Source organism: Pseudophryne corroboree, chromosome 8 (assembly GCF_028390025.1).
Source record: "Pseudophryne corroboree isolate aPseCor3 chromosome 8, aPseCor3.hap2, whole genome shotgun sequence".
Classification (NCBI taxonomy): domain Eukaryota; kingdom Metazoa; phylum Chordata; class Amphibia; order Anura; family Myobatrachidae; genus Pseudophryne; species Pseudophryne corroboree.
In genome coordinates, this window is record NC_086451.1 from 19,871,812 (window position 1) to 19,892,770 (window position 20,959).

Consider the following 20,959-nt stretch of genomic DNA (forward strand, 5'->3'; position numbering starts at 1 on the left):
GGTGACGCTGTCTGTGCTGGGAGCAGGTGACGCTGTCTGTGCTGGGAGCAGGTGACGCTGTCTGTGCTGGGAGCAGGTGACGCTGTCTGTGCTGGGAGCAGGTGACGCTGTCTGTGCTGGGAGCAGGTGACGCTGTCTGTGCTGGGAGCAGGTGACGCTGTCTGTGCTGGGAGCAGGTGACGCTGTCTGTGCTGGGAGCAGGTGACGCTGTCTGTGCTGGGAGCAGGTGACGCTGTCTGTGCTGGGAGCAGGTGGCACTGTCTATGCTGGGAGCGGGTGACGCTGTCTATGCTGGGAGCAGGTGACGCTGTCTATGCTGGGAGCAGGTGACACTGTCTGTGCTGGGAGCAGGTGACACTGTCTGTGCTGGGAGCAGGTGACTGTCTGTGCTGGGAGCAGGTGGCACTGTCTATGCTGGGAGCGGGTGACGCTGTCTATGCTGGGAGCAGGTGACACTGTCTGTGCTGGGAGCAGGTGACGCTGTCTATGCTGGGAGCAGGTGACGCTGTCTATGCTGGGAGCTGGTGACACTGTCTATGCTGGGAGCAGGTGACGCTGTCTATGCTGGGAACAGGTGACACTGTCTGTGCTGGGAGCAGGTGACACTGTCTATGCTGGGAGTGGGTGATACTGTCTATGCTGGGAGCAGGTGACGCTGTCTGTGCTAGGAGCAGGTGACACTGTCTATGCTGGGAGCAGGTGACGCTGTCTGTGCTGGGAGCAGGTGACACTGTCTATACTGGGAGCAGGTGACGCTGTCTGTACTGGGAGCAGGTGACGCTGTCTGTACTGGGAGAAGGTGACGCTGTCTGTGCTGGGAGCAGGAGGTGATGCTGTCTGTGCTGGGAGCAGGTGACACTGTCTGTGCTGGGAGCAGGTGACACTGTCTATGCTGGGAGCAGGTGACGCTGTCTGTGCTGGGAGCAGGTGACGCTGTCTATGCTGCGAGCAGGTGACACTCAGGGCCGGTTCAAGGGCGCAGAGCGCCCCGGGCAGGGAAGGGGCGTGGCCTAATACAGGGGGCGTGGTGAGTCACGCCCCCTGTACATTGAAAGCGCCGCTTGAATGCTGAGCGGTGCGCGATGACGTCATAGCGCACCGCACAGCAAAAGGTCCTCTCCACGAAGAGAAACTAGACGCTATGCGTCTAGTTCCCTTCTTGGAGAGGACCTTTGCTGTGCGGTGCGCGATGACGTCATCGCGCACCGCTCAGCAGTTACTCTCCACGAAGGGAAACTAGACGCATAGCGTCTAGTTCCCTTCACAGGAGACGACGGGGACGGCAGCGGACGGGGGACACAGCGGGCAGCAGTGGCGGATCTTGCCACGGTGCGGCGCCCTCCGGACGGCGCCAGCGCCCTCCGGAAGGCGGCGCCCCGGGCAAAAGTCCTGCTTGCCCGTGGCAAGAACCGCCACTGGTGACACTGTCTGTGCTGGGAGCAGGTGACACTGTCTATGCTGGGAGCAGGTGACGCTGTCTGTGCTGGGAGCAGGTGACGCTGTCTGTGATTGGAGTAGGTGACGCTGTCTGTGCTGGGAGCAGGTGACGCTGTCTATGCTGCGAGCAGGTGACACTGTCTGTGCTGGGAGCAGGTGACACTGTCTGTCTGTGCTGTGAATAGGTGACACTACCTAAACTTGGAGCAGGTGAGTTAAAAAAAATGTGATCCTTCAGGAGCAGTTTCTGGGTACTCAGAAACCCCCCTTTGTGCGCTGCTGTGTTGGAATATTTACTTTCCACAATATTTACATACAGAAAACTTAAATACTGACTATAGATTTCCTGTTGTAACAATTCATTAAAAACTAAAGGTATAGTAATGAAACAGGTGTGTGAGGAAACTCACCGTACACTGATTCCGGAAAGGCCGAGTCTCCCTTTTCCCCTGTAGATATTGAATAAAAACAAAATGCACAACAATAAATAGCCCAAAAATAAAGGTTACAATATTTCAAAAACAGTAATGAGGATAATAGAAATGGGAATTACAGTAATGGGATAGTAAATAATTAATATCCGTGTTACCAGGGGCGTATTAGGAGAGGAGGAGTCCTGTGTGTAGTCTCCGCCTCCTCTCTAGTCAGCAGAGCAATAGACTCTGGGCACTAGAGTCACTAGGAGACCCTAGTTCTGTCCCAGAGTCTAGTGCGCATGTGCAGGTCTTCAGAAAAATGGTGTGGTGGCCATTCTCCCAGTGATTTTAATGCTGGACTCGGGAGGGATATCAGCATGGCCTCTATACGGATGATACCCGTGATCTCTCACCATGGGGCATATTTATCAATCTTTTATCTACTAAAATCATGTGGAAAAAAATAGGCGATTCACCTCTTTCACATTATTTTAGTTGCACATAAGTTTAGGAAAGGAATTTTGGAGAATTTGTAAAACTCTCCTCCATGCCCTAAAAATCTCATCAGCTCCGCATGCTGACCGCTCATACCTCTGCTGGGAAATGCTGTCAGCCCAGATGTAACAAACCTCAACTGTTCAATGTTTTTGGCCCAAGCACTTCTAAACTAACGCCATCTTCAGATCTGACAGGTACAGCAGAGCCTGGAGCCAACGTCTGTGACCACCCTGTATCTGATAGGAAACACGCTGCATGCAGAAAGAACATAAAAAGTTCTACTAGAATATACATAATACAAAGCTACCTGCACCCGGGGATCTCTGATCAGTGACCTGCTATTGTAATCCGATCAGCTGATCTGTGTGATCTGCCAGCCCAGGACATGCGGCGCAGCTCAGCCAATCATACAGCTCAGCTGATCAGGTTAGCAGCAACTCACCGATCAGAGATCCCTGTGTGCAGGTAAGCTATTTCTCATTTATATTCTGTTATAAACATTTATTTTCTTTATGCATTACTGTGTCGCTACATGTTCTGTCTCCAGACTCTGCACTGCCTTACTGGGCATGTGTAGATTATTGCCCCAGCAAGTGAAGGCTTCAATTATGGCAAAGCCAGATGTGGACACATTGCTGGGACACAGCTTCTCACACGCACTGTCCCTCACCTTTATATGATAGATCCCTGTGATAATAATGAATATCACAATGCAATATTACATTATCGCAGCTAAATCTTATATAAAATGTGAATTCTGGTAAGTATGCCCCCATCTTTCTGCCACTTTATCTTATCTCTCAGAAACAGAGCTGGTAATATTCCCACCGGCTGAGAGTAGTTACTGACCTGACACCGTGGAACTCTACACAGTTCACACAAACTTTACATGTGTTCCCTTTATATACTCAAATATCCCTGTGACCCCTAATCAGCATTGCTGTGTGATAATATAGCCCGCTAAGCACTTTTACTCTCTTTCAGTATGGCTGGACCAATGTAAAATAGAACACTTAACTTTATGTATCAAACTCCTATTATCCTATAGAGTGTAAGCTTGTGATCAAGGCCCTCCGACCTGTCAGTACAGTATGTCCTTTAATACCCAGCATTACTGTTTGTTCACAATTGCTGTTGCTACAGAAATGTTTCTAAATGAAAGTTAATAAATATAATGTCCATGATATAAACAGCAATGATGATGATGATGGTAATATTATTATTATTATTATTATTATTATTATTATTACTACTACTACTATTTTCATTATTATTATTGTTATTATTATTATTATTATTATTATTATTATTTTTATTATAAATAATAATAATAGTCAGTGCTATTTTTCAGCTGGAACAATCAGAAAACGCTGTTCCTGAAATTCTCAGAAACTATAACAGTCAGGAACTGGGGCAGATGTATTAAACCTGGAGAAGTGATAAAGCAGTGATAAGTGGAAGGTGATAATGCAACAGCCAATCAGCTCCAATATTCTCACATTCTCACACCTCCCCAACCTGGGGGTCACCACGGTGGTGGTGTTGGACTCCTACTACCCTCTAGCTACCCATACCAACTCATACCACCTGAACCATCCCTTACATTCTCTACATTTGAGGTCCATGACATACGCCTCTTCCAACCTGTTCATCTTAGAGTAGCTGTCAATTACCACCGCCCCCCTGGCATTGCTTCCAAATTCATTGATAACTTTGCTTCCTCGCTTCTGACATTCCCTCCATTATCCTAGGTGATTTCAATATCCCTATCGATAACCCCATAAAATCACCTGCCTCTAAACTCCTTAACCTCACCTCTTCTCTTGGTCTCTCCCAGTGGACTTCCTCCCCCTCCCATGTGAGTGGAAGCTCACTGGATCTGGTTTTCACTCACCGCTGTGATCTTTCTGATTTCTCTAACTCCCTGTTCCCCCTCTCTGACCATCACCGGCTCCCTTTTAACCAATCTCTATTTGCTTCTCCATCTTTACCACCTAAGACTACCACCACTAAGCGCAACATTGAGGCTATTGATACCACTTCCCTGTTTGACTCAATGCTCTCCCCTATTCTCTCTCTTTCCTGCCCTGAACAAGCTACTTCCCTTTACAATGCATTGCTTTGTGATAGCCGGGCAGGGCCAGATCCATCAATGATTTTAAAAAGCATTGTCAATCAAGGCCATCTCATTACATAAGCAAGCAGTTTATTCACAGTTCCGTCAGAGTTATCACGACAATAACATTTAACTCCTTGTTCTTCTCTCCAGCGTAATATTCATATGGGTTACATCAGGTTACATTTCCTTACATTTGTTTCACTGGCAATAACAGCATTAACAATGATGGGACAGCATTACAGTATAGTACATACCAGCGCAGTCTCTGGGAATCAGTAGTGCGGCTTCCGCAAACTGAGATTAATTTCAGTGTGCTCTCCCCCATTCGCTAGGGGCTCTATCTGATCGGGATCTCTCATGGACACGTTACTGGGGGCCTTCCGCCAAACGTGGTTTCCTACCACTCACCCAGGTCCTCTCCCGCAGACTCACACCTCCCGTCCTGCTTCTTGGGTACCCCTGAAGGTGAAGATCCTCTTTATTTCTTCCACTGATTGTTCATGCTGTAGCTGCTCTCACACTGCAAATCTAGATATCTCTTGCTCTTCCTAGCAGCACCTACATGCTGTTCCATAATGCTAGGGACTGTGGAGTACCATGCTTGTTCCACAGTCCCCAGACTGTGTTTCTCCTGGACACTAGCCTGTGCACTCCATCTCTGTCCTCAGCTCACACTGAATTCTAGCCTGTGTCTTGTTCCTTCTACTAAAACCCCCCTACACTTCCTGTCTGTCCTAACTCTTTACATGTCACAGGGTCTGCAAGTAACTGGTTTTGGGGCCATAAACTCCCACACTCACTGATAAGAATCAAAAGGCTTTTGGAACTTTCCAAAATCTGTTGTCTCCTAACATTCCAGTATGCCACAGCTTATCTCTGCTCTCGACTCTGTTGCCCCACCAACCACTATTCACCATCTCAGATCGACACCTCAACCCTGGTACACCAAATGCACCAGATATCGACAAAAATGCTCACGTACCACTGAGCGACAGTGGAGAAAATCACGCAATAAGGCTGACTTCCTCCACTACAAATTTATGCTCTCATCCTACTTTGCTGCCCTTACTCTCTCTTTCCTGCCCTGAACAAGCTTCTTCCCTTTACAATGCGTCCCTTACCTCTGCTCTTGACTCTGTCGCCCCACCAACCACTATTCACCCTCACAGATCGACACCTCAACCCTGGCACACCAAATGCACCAGATATCTGCAAAAATGCTCACGTACCGCTGAGCAACAGTGGAGGAAATCACGCAATAAGGCTGACTTCCTCCACTAAAAATGTATGCTCTCATCCTACTTTGCTGCCCTTACCCACTCTAAACAATCTTACTTCAAATACCTCATCTCCTCCCAATCCTCAAATCCCAGGTGCCTCTTTGCCACTGTCAACTCGCTCCTCTGCCCACCCGCCTCAACTCCCCTCTTTACTTTCTGCTCTTGACTATGCCACCTACTTCATATCCAAAATTGACTCCATTCGTCAGGACATAACATCCTACCTGAACCTGAGCAACCCCCCTCCTCCATTTCTCTACCCCCCCCCCCCCCACACCTCCTTCCCTCCTACCAACTCTGACATCTTTCTTCCCTGTATCTGGAGAGGAAGTCATGGTCCACATCCGGTCCTCACCCCCCTCCACCTCATCTGTTGACCCTATTTCCGCCTGCCTTCTCTGTTTCCTCTCTTCGTCTGCCTGTTCCCAGCTTGACCATCTACTCAATCTCTCACTCTCATCAGGCACTGTCCCTTCTGCCTTCAGGCATGCAATTGTCTCCCCTATTCTTAAAAAACATACCCTTGATTCAACCAATCTCTCCAACTACCGACCCATCTCGCTTCACCCTTTTACCCCCAAACTCCTTGAGCGTATAGTCTACAACCACCTCACTGTCTTTCTTTCTTCCCACTCACTGCTTGACCCTTTCCAGCCTGGCTTCTGTCCTCTCCACTCCACTGAAACTGCCCTCACTGACCGCCTTGCTGCTAAATCTAGGGGCCACTTCTCACTGTTTATTCTCCTTGACCTCTCTGCTGCTTTTGACACTGTAGACCACCCTCTCCTGCAAATCCTTTACTCCCTTGGTTTGCGTGATACTGCTCTCTCCTGGCTGTCCTCCTACCTTTCTGACCGTTCCTTCTCTGTCTCCTCTCATGACTACACCTCCCTCCACTTCCTCTACCAGTAGGTGTCCCCCAAGGTTCTGTTCTTGGGCCTCTCCTTTTTTCTCTCTACACATCCTCATTAGGTGAGCTCATTACTGTAGCTCTTTTGACTTAAAATATTATCTCTATGCTGATGATACTCAAATCTACCTTTCCTCCCCTGACCTCTACCCTGTTCTCCTCATTCGTATCTCTAACTGTCTCTCTGCTATCTCCTCCTGGATGTCCCAGCGCTTTCTTAAACTTAACATGTCTAAGACTGAGCTGATCATCTTCCCTCCCTCCCGCATAACCTCACCTCCCACAATTTCATTATCTATTGATGGCAAAACTATCTCCTCTAGACCCCAGGTGCAATGTCTTGGAGTAATCCTTGACTCCTCCCTCTCTTTCAAACCACACATTCAGTACCTCTCAAAAACCTGCCATTTCCACCACAAAAACATCTCCAGGATCAGACCTTTTCTCACCCAGGATGCCGCTAAGATCATTATTCACTAACTGGTCATCTCCAGATTGGACTACTGCAATCTCCTCCTATCTGGCCTCCCTCAAAAATGCCTCTCTCCACTTCAATCCATCCTCAAGGCTGCTGCCCATATCATCTTCCTCACCAAACGTACTATATTCACATCCCCTCTCTTGCAGGACCTTCACTGGCTTCCCTTCCCATTCAGAATCCAATTCAAGCTTCTCACACTCACCTACAAAGCACTCACCCACTCTTCTCCCTCTTATAACTCTGACCTTATCTCTCTTTACATTCCCACCTGTCCTCTTCGCTCTGCTAATGCACGTCATCTCTCCTGCCAACTGATTACTTCCTTCCACTCCTACCTATGAGATTTTGCACGTGCTGCTCTTTATGTCTGGAATCCCCTACCTCTCCCCCTCAGACTCTCCATGTCTCTACTAAACTTAAAACGGGCTCTCAAGACCCAATTCTTCACCAAACCCAGCCAACACTACTCCTAACCCTCTTGTCTATGCTCACTGTCTACCCCGTCTGTGTCACTCCGTCTGTTAGCCCCTCACCTTTTAGATTGTAAGCTCGCAAGAGCAGGGACTTCTTTCCTCATGTGCCTTCCCTTTTCTTACTTACACTATCTAATACTTCATACTCCTTTTGATGGCACCTAACCCCCGGGTTTTCTATACCTGTCTTATGTTGTCCTGTACTGTAAGTGCAGTTTTCTTGTTTGCTCATTTGATTATGTACTGTGTAATGGGCGCTGTGGATCCCTATAAATAAAGGATAATAATAATAATATGTAAATTGGCAGTTAGGAGCTAATTGGCTGGTGCGTTATCCCCTTACACTTATCACTGCTTTATCCAGAGCTGGCCCTAACCAATATGATGCCCTAGGCAAGATTTTGGCTGGTGCCCCCTAGCACCGCCACTAGTTCTGCAGGAGATGCCTGGCATGAGTCAGCTGGCAGCTCTGCTAACGTCGGCCGCCTTTTGTTTATGAAAATGAATCTTATTTGCATTACTATGTGGCTAGGATGCACAAGCAGCTTCTGCTGATTACAATGATATGCAGCATGCCTATATTCTGTGTGCGACTGTGTCTGTATCTGCATATGAAATGCTACATTACAGGGATTTCCAGGAATACACTGCAACGTAGCATTTCGTATGCAGATACAGCCGCAGTCACACACAGAATATAGGCATGCCGCATATCATTTTAATCAGCAGAAGCTGCTGGTGCCCCTAAGCATACCAAATGCCCTAGGCAATTGCCTAGTTTGCCTATGCCTAAGGCCGGCTCTGGCTTTATCACTTCTCCAGGCTTAATACATCTGCCAAACTAGTGAGTGTTCCCGAACCTGTCCTGTGCCAAAATGTATTTTCCATACGCTATTTTATTTCAAAGTCCCAAAAATATCTGTACTGTTACAGAACAGGAAATACAGAGACAAGAGGAGTCAGATTCCTTCTCACAAGAGCTTACAATCTAATTAGACAGCACAATCACAACAGACTGTATTACATCGCAGGTTACCTTTTTCTCCTTGTAGCCCTGGAGCACCTGGATCTCCTGCAATACAATGACATATAACAATGAGAAGTGACACTTGTACTGTACATATACCAGTGTCTATGCTGCTGTATATGAGGGGGGGTCACATCACACTCACTACTCACTCACACTCCCGGACCATGTACTGTACATATACCAGTCTCTATGCTGCTGTATATGAGGGGGGGTCACATCACACTCACTACTCACTCACACTCCCGGATCATGTACTGCTCTTCCTAGTGATCCCATGTCCAGCGGGATGTAGTGGGCGTCCCAGCGCTCAGAGTGCTGCCGGCAGGTGGAAGAGTGGCGCTGGAATCCTGACACCTGTCAGAATACTGATGCCAGGATCCCGACAGATGACATCCCGAACATACTGTAAGTATCTGGGGGGGTTAGGGTTAGGTTGGGCTGTGGGGGGGTAGGGTTAGGCTGCGTGGGGGTAGTGGTAGTGCTAGGCTGCAGGGAGGTTAGGGTTAGGCTGTGGGTGGGTAGGGTTAGGCTGCGTGGGGGTAGGGGTAGTGCTAGGCTGCAGGGAGGTTAGGGTTAGGCTGCGGGGGGGGTAGGGTTAGTCTGCGTGGAGGTAGGGTTGGGTTGCAGAAAGGGAGGGTAAGGCTGTGGGGGGAGGGTTAGTGCTAAGCTGCGGGGGGGTTAGGGTTAGGCTACGTGGGGGTAGGGTCTGGCTGTGGGAAGGGAGGGTTATGCTGCAGGTGGAGAGTTAGTGCTAGGCTGCGGGGGGTTACGCTATTGGAAGGGAAGGTTTGGACTAGGCTGTGGGTGGAGAGTTATGGTTAGGGGGTGGTAAGGGGGAAGGGTACGTAATTTATCCTAAATTTGCCAAGATCCTGGCCATCAAGATGCCGGTGTCGGTCTTCTGACCGCCGGCATTCTAAGCGCAGGGATCCCATATCCAACCCTGTCCAGCACGTGAGACACAGAGACATGACGGTTGACACAGGGGGGAGTACAAGGGAAGATTACTAGTAGATAAGGCACGTGGGACTTGGAGCAGTGAGGATGCCAGTACACACTGGGTAGGTGCAATTCTTACCAGGTCCCCACACACTACAATAACATACACATATAGGACATGTCATTTGTTGAACATTTAATCCCCTGATGATTATGATTTGGATCTCTGGATGCATCTATACGCTAGATTTAGTGCAAGGTAAAAGAGACATGTTTGTGTATAAGTCATTAGGCATCTTTTCCATCCATTCCTCAGTCATCCCTCGTTGTACACGGCAACGTGTTTGGTTTTGCACAGTTCTCCTTATGCACATCAAGGTCTGCGCCTGCTCTGTTCTCAGTAGAAGCCTCAGCTACTTAGTAGTACACCCCGGTGTGCGGAGAGGCTGTAATACCTGCAGGTACACTTTGTGTGTATGTGTAATGTCTATAACAGGTTGTGCTAAAAGCCCTGGAGACTGAGGGCAGGATGCAATGACAAGACATGGTTTAGCCGTGCACATTACTGCCCCGTAAAATCAATGTCCGTGATCAGCCGCCATCCTACACGGCTGACAGATTCTGACTTTATTACACCCCGGCTTAATAGCGAGGTAAATATGCTAATAACCATTTATTATCTATTTAAGACTAATCTTATTCATTAGCCTCTCACAAAGGTCATTTCCAAATTAACAAAGAAAGACATTTCCTTTCTGTGCTGTATACTCTGTCAGTTACATATGTATGTACCTGTGTATACAGTAGTGTTCACACATGAACAGGTCCTTAAATATTTATTTTATAGGTGATTACAGATTGTCACCAACCTTTCTGTCCGGGAGGCCCCAATGCTCCTGCGATACCCGGGAGTCCTGCAAATAATATATAATACATAACACATGTACAGTATGTGATAATAATGAGTGATGTATATATAGTACATGATATAAATACTGACTCACAATATCAGCAACTTATCTCTCTACCTATGTGGATACATTCTATTGTGAGATATATATATATATATATATATAATTATATATATATATATATATATATATATATTAGATGTTTCCTTTTCTATATAAGATTCCAATAAATGAAACATTTTATTGATACATTAACATTATAGATAAGCTGGATATATGCTATGGTAATATAGATATGAAAGTGAAAGTGAGATGACTGTGTTAATTGTAGGGATGAGCGGGTTCGGTTCCTCGGAATCCGAACCCGCCCGAACTTCATGTTTTTTTACACGGGGCCGAGCGACTCGGATCTTCCCGCCTTGCTCGGTTAACCCGAGCGCGCCCGAACGTCATCATCCCGCTGTCGGATTCTCGCGAGGCTCGGATTCTATCGCGAGACTCGGATTCTATATAAGGAGCCGCGCGTCGCCGCCATTTTCACACGTGCATTGAGATTCATAGGGAGAGGACGTGGCTGGCGTCCTCTCCGTTTCTAGAGAAGAGAGTGAGACAGTAGAGAGAGACACAGTAGTAATTTTGGGGAGCATTAGGAGGAGTACTAGTTAGGTTACTTGCTGAAGTGATAGATAGTGTGACTGTATATTATCTGACTTGTGGGGGAGACACTGACAGTGGGGAGCAGTTAGAGTCTGAGAGCAGGACTCAGGAGTACATATAACGTACAGTGCACACTTTTGCTGCCAGAGTGCCACACTGCCATTGTGACCACACTGACCACCAGTATAATATATATTGTGATTGTCTGCTTAGGAGTACTACTTGCAAGTTGCTGATAGTGTGACCAGTGACCTGACCACCAGTCACCACCAGTTTAATATATATATTTATATATATATATATATATATATATATATATATAATTGTATATAATATATATATAATATTGTATACCGGGTGGCATTCTGTATGCCGGCGGTCGGGCTCCCGGCGCTCAGTATACCGGCGCCGGGAGCCCGACCGCCGGCATACCGACACTTATTTTCCCTCGTGGGGGTCCACGACCCCCATAGAGGGAGAATAAAATAGTGTGGCGCGCGTAGCGCGCCACCGTGCCCGTAGCGTGGCGAGCGCAGCGAGCCCGCAAGGGGCTCATTTGCGCTCGCCACACTGTCGGTCAGCCGCCGGTCGGGCTCCCGGCGCCGGTATGCTGGGCGCCGGGAGCCCGACCGCCGGCCAGCCGTAGTGAACCCTGTATACCACCTACCCGTGTTTTTTTTTTCTTTCTTCTTTATACATACTACTATAGTAGCTTACTGTAGCAGTCTGCGGTGCTGCTGAGGTGACAGTGTCCAGCAGGTCCGTCATCAGTCATTACATAATAAATATATATACCTGTCCGGCTGCAGTACTAGTGATATTATATATATATATATATATTGATTTCATCTCCTTATCATCCAGTCTATATTAGCAGCAGACACAGTACAGTAGTCCATGGCTGTAGCTACCTCTGTGTCGGCAGTCGCTCGTCCATCCATAATTGTATACAACCTACCCGTGGTTTTTTTCTTTTCTTTCTTCTTTATACATACTACTATAGTAGCTTACTGTAGCAGTCTGCGGTGCTGCTGAGCTGACAGTGTCCAGCAGGTCCGTCATCAGTCATTACATAATAAATATATATACCTGTCCGGCTGCAGTACTAGTGATATTATATATATATATATATATATATATATATTGATTTCATCTCCTTAGCATCCAGTCTATATTAGCAGCAGACACAGTACGGTAGTCCACGGCTGTAGCTACCTCTGTGTCGGCAGTCGCTCGTCCATCCATAATTGTCTACCACCTACCCGTGTTTTTTTTTTTCTTTTTTCTTTATACATACTACTATAGTAGCTTACTGTAGCAGTCTGCGGTGCTGCTGAGCTGACAGTGTCCAGCAGGTCCGTCATCAGTCATTACATAATAAATATATATACCTGTCCGGCTGCAGTACTAGTGATATTATATATATATATATATATATATATATATTGATTTCATCTCCTTATCATCCAGTCTATATTAGCAGCAGACACAGTACGGTAGTCCACGGCTGTAGCTACCTCTGTGTAGGCAGTCGCTCGTCCATCCATAATTGTATACAACCTACCCGTGGTTTTTTTTTTCTTTCTTCTTTATACATACTAATATAGTAGCTTACTGTAGCAGTCTGCGGTGCTGCTGAGCTGACAGTGTCCAGCAGGTCCGTCATCAGTCATTACATAATAAATATATATACCTGTCCGGCTGCAGTACTAGTGATATTATATATATATATTGATTTCATCTCCTTATCATCCAGTCTATATTAGCAGCAGACACAGTACGGTAGTCCACGGCTGTAGCTACCTCTGTGTCGGCAGTCGCTCGTCCATCCATAATTGTATACCACCTACCCGTGGTTTTTTTTTCTTCTTTCTTCTTTATACATACTACTATAGTAGCTTACTGTAGCAGTCTGCGGTGCTGCTGAGCTGACAGTGTCTAGCAGGTCCGTCATCAGTCATTACATAATAAATATATATACCTGTCCGGCTGCAGTACTAGTGATATTATATATATATATATATATATATATTGATTTCATCTCCTTATCATCCAGTCTATATTAGCAGCAGACACAGTACGGTAGTCCACGGCTGTAGCTACCTCTGTGTCGGCAGTCGCTCGTCCATCCATAATTGTATACCACCTACCCGTGTTTTTTTTTTCTTTCTTCTTTATACATACTACTATAGTAGCTTACTGTAGCAGTCTGCGGTGCTGCTGAGCTGACAGTGTCCAGTAGGTCCGTCATCAGTCATTACATAATAAATATATATACCTGTCCGGCTGCAGTACTAGTGATATTATATATATATATATATATATATATATTAATTTCATCTCCTTATCATCCAGTCTATTTTAGCAGCAGACACAGTACGGTAGTCCACGGCTGTAGCTACCTCTGTGTCGGCAGTCGCTCGTCCATCCATAATTGTCTACCACCTACCCGTGTTTTTTTTTTTCTTTCTTCTTTATACATACTACTATAGTAGCTTACTGTAGCAGTCTGCGGTGCTGCTGAGCTGACAGTGTCCAGCAGGTCCGTCATCAGTCATTACATAATAAATATATATACCTGTCCGGCTGCAGTACTAGTGATATTATATATATATATATATATATTGATTTCATCTCCTTATCATCCAGTCTATATTAGCAGCAGACACAGTACGGTAGTCCACGGCTGTAGCTACCTCTGTGTCGGCAGTCGCTCGTCCATCCATAAGTATACTAGTATCCATCCATCTCCATTGTTTACCTGAGGTGCCTTTTAGTTGTGCCTATTAAAATATGGAGAACAAAAATGTTGAGGTTCCAAAATTAGGGAAAGATCAAGATCCACTTCCACCTCGTGCTGAAGCTGCTGCCACTAGTCATGGCCGAGACGATGAAATGCCAGCAACGTTGTCTGCCAAGGCCGATGCCCAATGTCATAGTACAGAGCATGTAAAATCCAAAACACCAAATATCAGTAAAAAAAGGACTCCAAAATCTGAAATAAAATTGTCGGAGGAGAAGCGTAAACTTGCCAATATGCCATTTACCACACGGAGTGGCAAGGAACGGCTGAGGCCCTGGCCTATGTTCATGGCTAGTGGTTCAGCTTCACATGAGGATGGAAGCACTCAGCCTCTCGCTAGAAAACTGAAAAGACTCAAGCTGGCAAAAGCACCGCAAAGAACTGTGCGTTCTTCGAAATCCCAAATCCACAAGGAGAGTCCAATTGTGTCGGTTGCGATGCCTGACCTTCCCAACACTGGACGTGAAGAGCATGCGCCTTCCACCATTTGCACGCCCCCTGCAAGTGCTGGAAGGAGCACCCGCAGTTCAGTTCCTGATAGTCAGATTGAAGATGTCAGTGTTGAAGTACACCAGGATGAGGAGGATATGGGTGTTGCTGGCGCTGGGGAGGAAATTGACAAGGAGGATTCTGATGGTGAGGTGGTTTGTTTAAGTCAGGCACCCGGGGAGACACCTGTTGTCCGTGGGAGGAATATGGCCATTGACATGCCTGGTGAAAATACCAAAAAAATCAGCTCTTCGGTGTGGAAGTATTTCACCAGAAATGCGGACAACATTTGTCAAGTCGTGTGTTGCCTTTGTCAAGCTGTAATAAGTAGGGGTAAGGATGTTAACCACCTCGGAACATCCTCCCTTATACGTCACCTGCAGCGCATTCATAATAAGTCAGTGACAAGTTCAAAAACTTTGGGCGACAGCGGAAGCAGTCCACTGACCAGTAAATCCCTTCCTCTTGTAACCAAGCTCACGCAAACCACCCCACCAACTCCCTCGGTGTCAATTTCCTCCTTCCCCAGGAATGCCAATAGTCCTGCAGGCCATGTCACTGGCAATTCTGATGAGTCCTCTCCTGCCTGGGATTCCTCCGATGCATCCTTGCGTGTAACGCCTACTGCTGCTGGCGCTGCTGTTGTTGCTGCTGGGAGTCGATGGTCATCCCAGAGGGGAAGTCGTAAGCCCACTTTTACTACTTCCACCAAGCAATTGACTGTCCAACAGTCCTTTGCGAGGAAGATGAAATATCACAGCAGTCATCCTGTTGCAAAGCGAATAACTGAGGCCTTGACAACTATGTTGGTGTTAGACGTGCGTCCGGTATCCGCCGTTAGTTCACAGGGAACTAGACAATTTCTTGAGGCAGTGTGCCCCCGTTACCAAATACCATCTAGGTTCCACTTCTCTAGGCAGGCGATTTTACCGAGAATGTACACGGACGTCAGAAAAAGACTCACCAGTGTCCTAAAAAATGCAGTTGTACCCAATGTCCACTTAACCACGGACATGTGGACAAGTGGAGCAGGGCAAGGTCAGGACTATATGACTGTGACAGCCCACTGGGTAGATGTATGGACTCCCGCCGCAAGAACAGCAGCGGCGGCACCAGTAGCAGCATCTCGCAAACGCCAACTCTTTCCTAGGCAGGCTACGCTTTGTATCACCGGTTTCCAGAATACGCACACAGCTGAAAACCTCTTACGGCAACTGAGGAAGATCATCGCGGAATGGCTTACCCCAATTGGACTCTCCTGTGGATTTGTGGCATCGGACAACGCCAGCAATATTGTGTGTGCATTAAATATGGGCAAATTCCAGCACGTCCCATGTTTTGCACATACCTTGAATTTAGTGGTGCAGAATTTAAAAAAAAACGACAGGGGCGTGCAAGAGATGCTGTCGGTGGCCAGAAGAATTGCGGGACACTTTCGGCGTACAGGCACCACGTACAGAAGACTGGAGCACCACCAAAAACGCCTGCCATCATCTGAAGCAAGAAGTGGTAACGAGGTGGAATTCAACCCTCTATATGCTTCAGAGGTTGGAGGAGCAGCAAAAGGCCATTCAAGCCTATACAATTGAGCACGATATAGGAGGTGGAATGTACCTGTCTCAAGCGCAGTGGAGAATGATTTCAACGTTGTGCAAGGTTCTGCAACCTTTTGAACTTGCCACACGTGAAGTCAGTTCAGACACTGCCAGCCTGAGTGAGGTCATTCCCCTCATCAAGCTTTTGCAGAAGAAGCTGGAGGCATTGAAGGAGGAGCTAAAAGGGAGCGATTCCGCTAGGCATGTGGGACTTGTGGATGGAGCCCTTAATTCGCTTAACAAGGATTCACGGGTGGTCAATCTGTTCAAATCAGAGCACTACATTTTGGCCACCGTGCTCGATCCTAGATTTAAAACCTACCTTGGATCTCTTTTTCCGGCAGACACAAGTCTGCTGGGGTTCAAAGACCTGCTGGTGACAAAATTGTCAAGTCAAGCGGAACGTGACCTGTCAACATCTCCTCCTTCACATTCTCCCGCAACTGGGGGTGCGAGGAAAAGGCTCAGAATTCCGAGCCCACCCGCTGGCGGTGATGCAGGGCAGTCTGTAGCGACTGCTGATGCTGACATCTGGTCCGGACTGAAGGACCTGACAACGATTACTGACATGTCGTCTACTGTCACCGCATATGATTCTCTCACCATTGAAAGAATGGTGGAGGATTATATGAGTGACCGCATCCAAGTAGGCACGTCAGACAGTCCGTACTTATACTGGCAGGAAAAAGAGGCAATTTGGAGGCCCTTGCACAAACTGGCTTTATTCTACCTAAGTTGCCCTCCCACAAGTGTGTACTCCGAAAGAGTGTTTAGTGCCGCCGCTCACCTTGTCAGCAATCTGTGTACGAGGTTACTTCCAGAAAATGTGGAGAAGATGATGTTCATTAAAATGAATTATAATCAATTCCTCCGTGGAGACATTGACCAGCAGCAATTGCCTCCACAAAGTACACAGGGAGCTGAGATGGTGGATTCCAGTGGGGACGAATTGATAATCTGTGAGGAGCGGGATGTACACGGTGATATATCGGAGGATGATGATGAGGTGGACATCTTGCCTCTGTAGAGCCAGTTTGTGCAAGGAGAGATTAATTGCTTCTTTTTCAGGGGGGGTCCAAACCAACCCGTCATTTCAGTCACAGTCGTGTGGCAGACCCTGTCACTGAAATGATGGGTTGGTTAAAGTGTGCATGTCCTGTTTATACAACATAAGGGTGGGTGGGAGGGCCCAAGGACCATTCCATCTTGCACCTCTTTTTTCTTTCATTTTTATTTGCGTCATGTGCTGTTTGGGGAGTGTTTTTTGGAAGGGCCATCCTGCGTGACACTGCAGTGCCACTCCTAGATGGGCCAGGTGTTTGTGTCGGCCACTAGGGTCGCTTAGCTTACTCACACAGCTACCTCATTGCGCCTCTTTTTTCTTCTTTGCGTCATGTGCTGTTTGGGGAGTGTTTTTTGGAAGGGCCATCCTGCGTGACACTGCAGTGCCACTCCTAGATGGGCCAGGTGTTTGTGTCGGCCACTAGGGTCGCTTAGCTTACTCACACAGCTACCTCATTGCGCCTCTTTTTTTCTTCTTTGCGTCATGTGCTGTTTGGGGAGTGTTTTTTGGAAGGGCCATCCTGCGTGACACTGCAGTGCCACTCCTAGATGGGCCAGGTGTTTGTGTCGGCCACTAGGGTCGCTTAGCTTACTCACACAGCTACCTCATTGCGCCTCTTTTTTTCTTTGCGTCATGTGCTGTTTGGGGAGTGTTTTTTGGAAGGGCCATCCTGCGTGACACTGCAGTGCCACTCCTAGATGGGCCAGGTGTTTGTGTCGGCCACTAGGGTCGCTTAGCTTACTCACACAGCTACCTCATTGCGCCTCTTTTTTCTTCTTTGCGTCATGTGCTGTTTGGGGAGTGTTTTTTGGAAGGGCCATCCTGCGTGACACTGCAGTGCCACTCCTAGATGGGCCAGGTGTTTGTGTCGGCCACTAGGGTCGCTTAGCTTACTCACACAGCTACCTCATTGCGCCTCTTTTTTTCTTCTTTGCGTCATGTGCTGTTTGGGGAGTGTTTTTTGGAAGGGCCATCCTGCGTGACACTGCAGTGCCACTCCTAGATGGGCCAGGTGTTTGTGTCGGCCACTAGGGTCGCTTAGCTTACTCACACAGCTACCTCATTGCGCCTCTTTTTTTCTTTGCGTCATGTGCTGTTTGGGGAGTGTTTTTTGGAAGGGCCATCCTGCGTGACACTGCAGTGCCACTCCTAGATGGGCCAGGTGTTTGTGTCGGCCACTAGGGTCGCTTAGCTTAGTCATCCAGCGACCTCGGTGCAAATTTTAGGACTAAAAATAATATTGTGAGGTGTGAGGTATTCAGAATAGACTGAAAATGAGTGGAAATTATGGTTTTTGAGGTTAATAATACTTTGGGATCAAAATGACCCCCAAATTCTATGATTTAAGCTGTTTTTTAGGGTTTTTTGAAAAAAACACCCGAATCCAAAACACACCCGAATCCGACAAAAAAAATCCGGTGAGGTTTTGCCAAAACGCGGTCGAACCCAAAACACGGCCGCGGAACCGAACCCAAAACCAAAACACAAAACCCGAAAAATTTCAAGTGCACATCCCTAGTTAATTGTATATTAAAAATATATTTAAAATAAATCAGAGATCCAGCTATTGTTCAATGCTAAATCCCATCCCCATAAATAGTAACAGACATGAGAATTATCATGGAGGGGAAACCCATAAATTGGAGTTACTCAGCCGGCCGACACCCACGACCATTCCGTCTCCAGATTTCATATACTGGAGAATTATAATACAAAGTGCGCCCTGCTGGGACGTTACGCAGAAGCTGATTGGATAACTGACTGCCCTAATGACATCTTTACCAATCTGATACAGTGTCTGATTATTACTGCCCCAATCTATACATCCTGCAACATAACTACTGTATATATACATTCCCCTAACAGAACTATATATACGTCCCTCTGTCCTCAGTAGAACAGTCTCATTGCAATATGGATCCCTATAGTAGTAGCAGGACCTGCTAGTACCAACCTCTCTCTCCTGGAGGTCCACGTTCTCCTTTATCTCCTTGGGCTCCCGGTGTCCCAGGACATCCTTTCTGGACAGTCAGCTGCTCTAGGCCACCTGGAAAAAAAGAACAAAATACGAACTATAATGTCAGACCTTATCAATCACTTATATTTTTATAATGATTTGTGCTAAAATATTGTAGAGGGTGTTTTTTTTTTTCATTTTCTTAATCCTTTGTTGTATTTTATTCTGTCATTTATCAGTTTCATTTTAGAATACAAAACTTTTTTTCAGCTATTTGCCTGTAGATTAATTAGTTTCTATAAATATTTATTAGTTTATATAAATACTGAATAAATAATAAACTACTACAACTTTTACCAGCTTTTTTTTCTACCTTTATTTCTGTGTTTTTCAGTATTGTTTTCATTGCACCTGTCACAGTGGTCTATTTGTGCTGCCCGAGAATAACAAAAGCTGCCCTCTGACTATAACTGAGGGTGCAGCAGAGGTGATACGTCTTGGGACAGCAGAAATAAATGACTCTGATCATACAAATGCATGGCTGAAAGACACAGAAGGAAGACGGAATGATAAAGGATCATATTTAGTAAAAGTTTGAAGCAGATATTTAAAAATAAAAATAACTTTAGCATAGACAATATTCATCTTGTGCGGTGCTGTAGTTTCCAATTAAATGGAATTCATCAAATATATAGATACTATAAACATTAATGGGCAATAAGACTATGACTTATTCGCATCATCATTAACATTTCAGGCAATTCCTTAGGCGAAACAGGTGTTGGAAAACCCAGTGACCAGGACTCACCTGAGCAGGTGTCCTCAGCGTTACTGAGAGTGGTGACCAGAAAGAAGACCATAAGTGATGAGGACAGCATTGCGGATTCAGGGATTCTGCTCCTTCAATCTCGCACTGACACCTTCCTATCTTATTCTGCTTTCTGTGGAGAACGTATTCACTATTTATAGGCTGGTAGATCTTTTCTCAATAATAATCGCACAATGGAAATTATTACTCAGTATTAGCTGATCTTCAAAAAGTACACAATTCCTAATAGCTAAAACAACTACACCCTGTGGTGAGAATACCCATCACCATGTTTTCCTGGTCTGGGCAAACATAAGTAGATGCCAGCTGCCGTTGTTACGATTTCATAATATCAAGATGACTGTGATCAGTATCTTAGGTCAACACAAGTAAGATAAAGGCTGTGGTGAGAGCGGGGTGTAAAATAAAGGTTAGGTCCACTTGGCATCCCTACTCACCTGCACAGGTTACACTGACTGTCACACATCGCTTATACAGTATGTACTGTAAGCTTATGATTGTTGTACACTGCTCCCAAATGTCTCCAGGCCCTGATGCTGGGAGAGGCTGTAGTGGGGTATTTCTTTTTCATCCCACCACTACAGCCCTCTCAGGTCCTCAGCTGCACACTTCTGCTGCTGGCTCATGCTGGCTAGCGCCACCGTCTCTTCTCTTCTTCATCCAAACACCGGCGCCTGCCCTATTTGTTGATCCTGGTGTCTTCTGGCCTCCCGCGGCCACAGGAGGCTATCGTCTTTCGGTGCCACCTGACTCCGCTGCTCCCCAGTGGCATCTGACATCACACGCCAGGAGCGGGGCCAGCAACAGTGCAGCAAGCTCCGATTGGCTCACCGTGGCCGCTTTCTATTAGCTGCCGCTCCACGAGCTGTGATTGGCTCACGGAGGGTACTAGTTTTGAAAGCCCACGGCTGGTGCTTCCTATTGGCTGCCATCCCAGCACCAGTATCCATGGTGCACATCTCCACACAAGCACAGCAGGGAGCCTGCTGAAATGTGATGTACTGGGGGGGTTCTGTTACTGACCCTGATATAAGATGTCCCGAATCCAGTGAGGAATCTGTATCTTAAATTA

At 46.7% G+C, this 20,959-nt stretch overlaps 2 protein-coding genes and 1 long non-coding RNA gene across 6 annotated transcripts in view; 1 reads left to right on the forward strand and 2 right to left on the reverse strand.

The window, feature by feature from the left end:
* Positions 1-19,995, reverse strand: part of LOC134948169 (ficolin-1-like) — a 28,920-nt gene extending 8,925 nt beyond the window's left edge. The window contains exons 1-5 of the mRNA XM_063935997.1: positions 19,867-19,995; positions 19,056-19,148; positions 10,453-10,497; positions 8,651-8,686; positions 1,848-1,886 (exon numbers count right to left, since the gene is read on the reverse strand). Coding sequence (XP_063792067.1) covers positions 1,848-1,886; positions 8,651-8,686; positions 10,453-10,497; positions 19,056-19,148; positions 19,867-19,936 — 283 coding nt within the window. The 5' untranslated portion in view covers positions 19,937-19,995. The remainder of the gene's footprint in view (positions 1-1,847; positions 1,887-8,650; positions 8,687-10,452; positions 10,498-19,055; positions 19,149-19,866) is intronic.
* Positions 1-20,959, reverse strand: part of LOC134948168 (ficolin-2-like) — a 625,934-nt gene that overhangs the window by 417,131 nt on the left and 187,844 nt on the right. The window lies entirely within an intron of this gene.
* LOC134948171 (uncharacterized) overlaps positions 2,728-20,959 on the forward strand; it is a 102,452-nt gene continuing 84,220 nt past the window's right edge. Inside the window, exon 1 of the long non-coding RNA XR_010182927.1 lies at positions 2,728-2,816. This is a non-coding gene — a long non-coding RNA (uncharacterized LOC134948171). The remainder of the gene's footprint in view (positions 2,817-20,959) is intronic.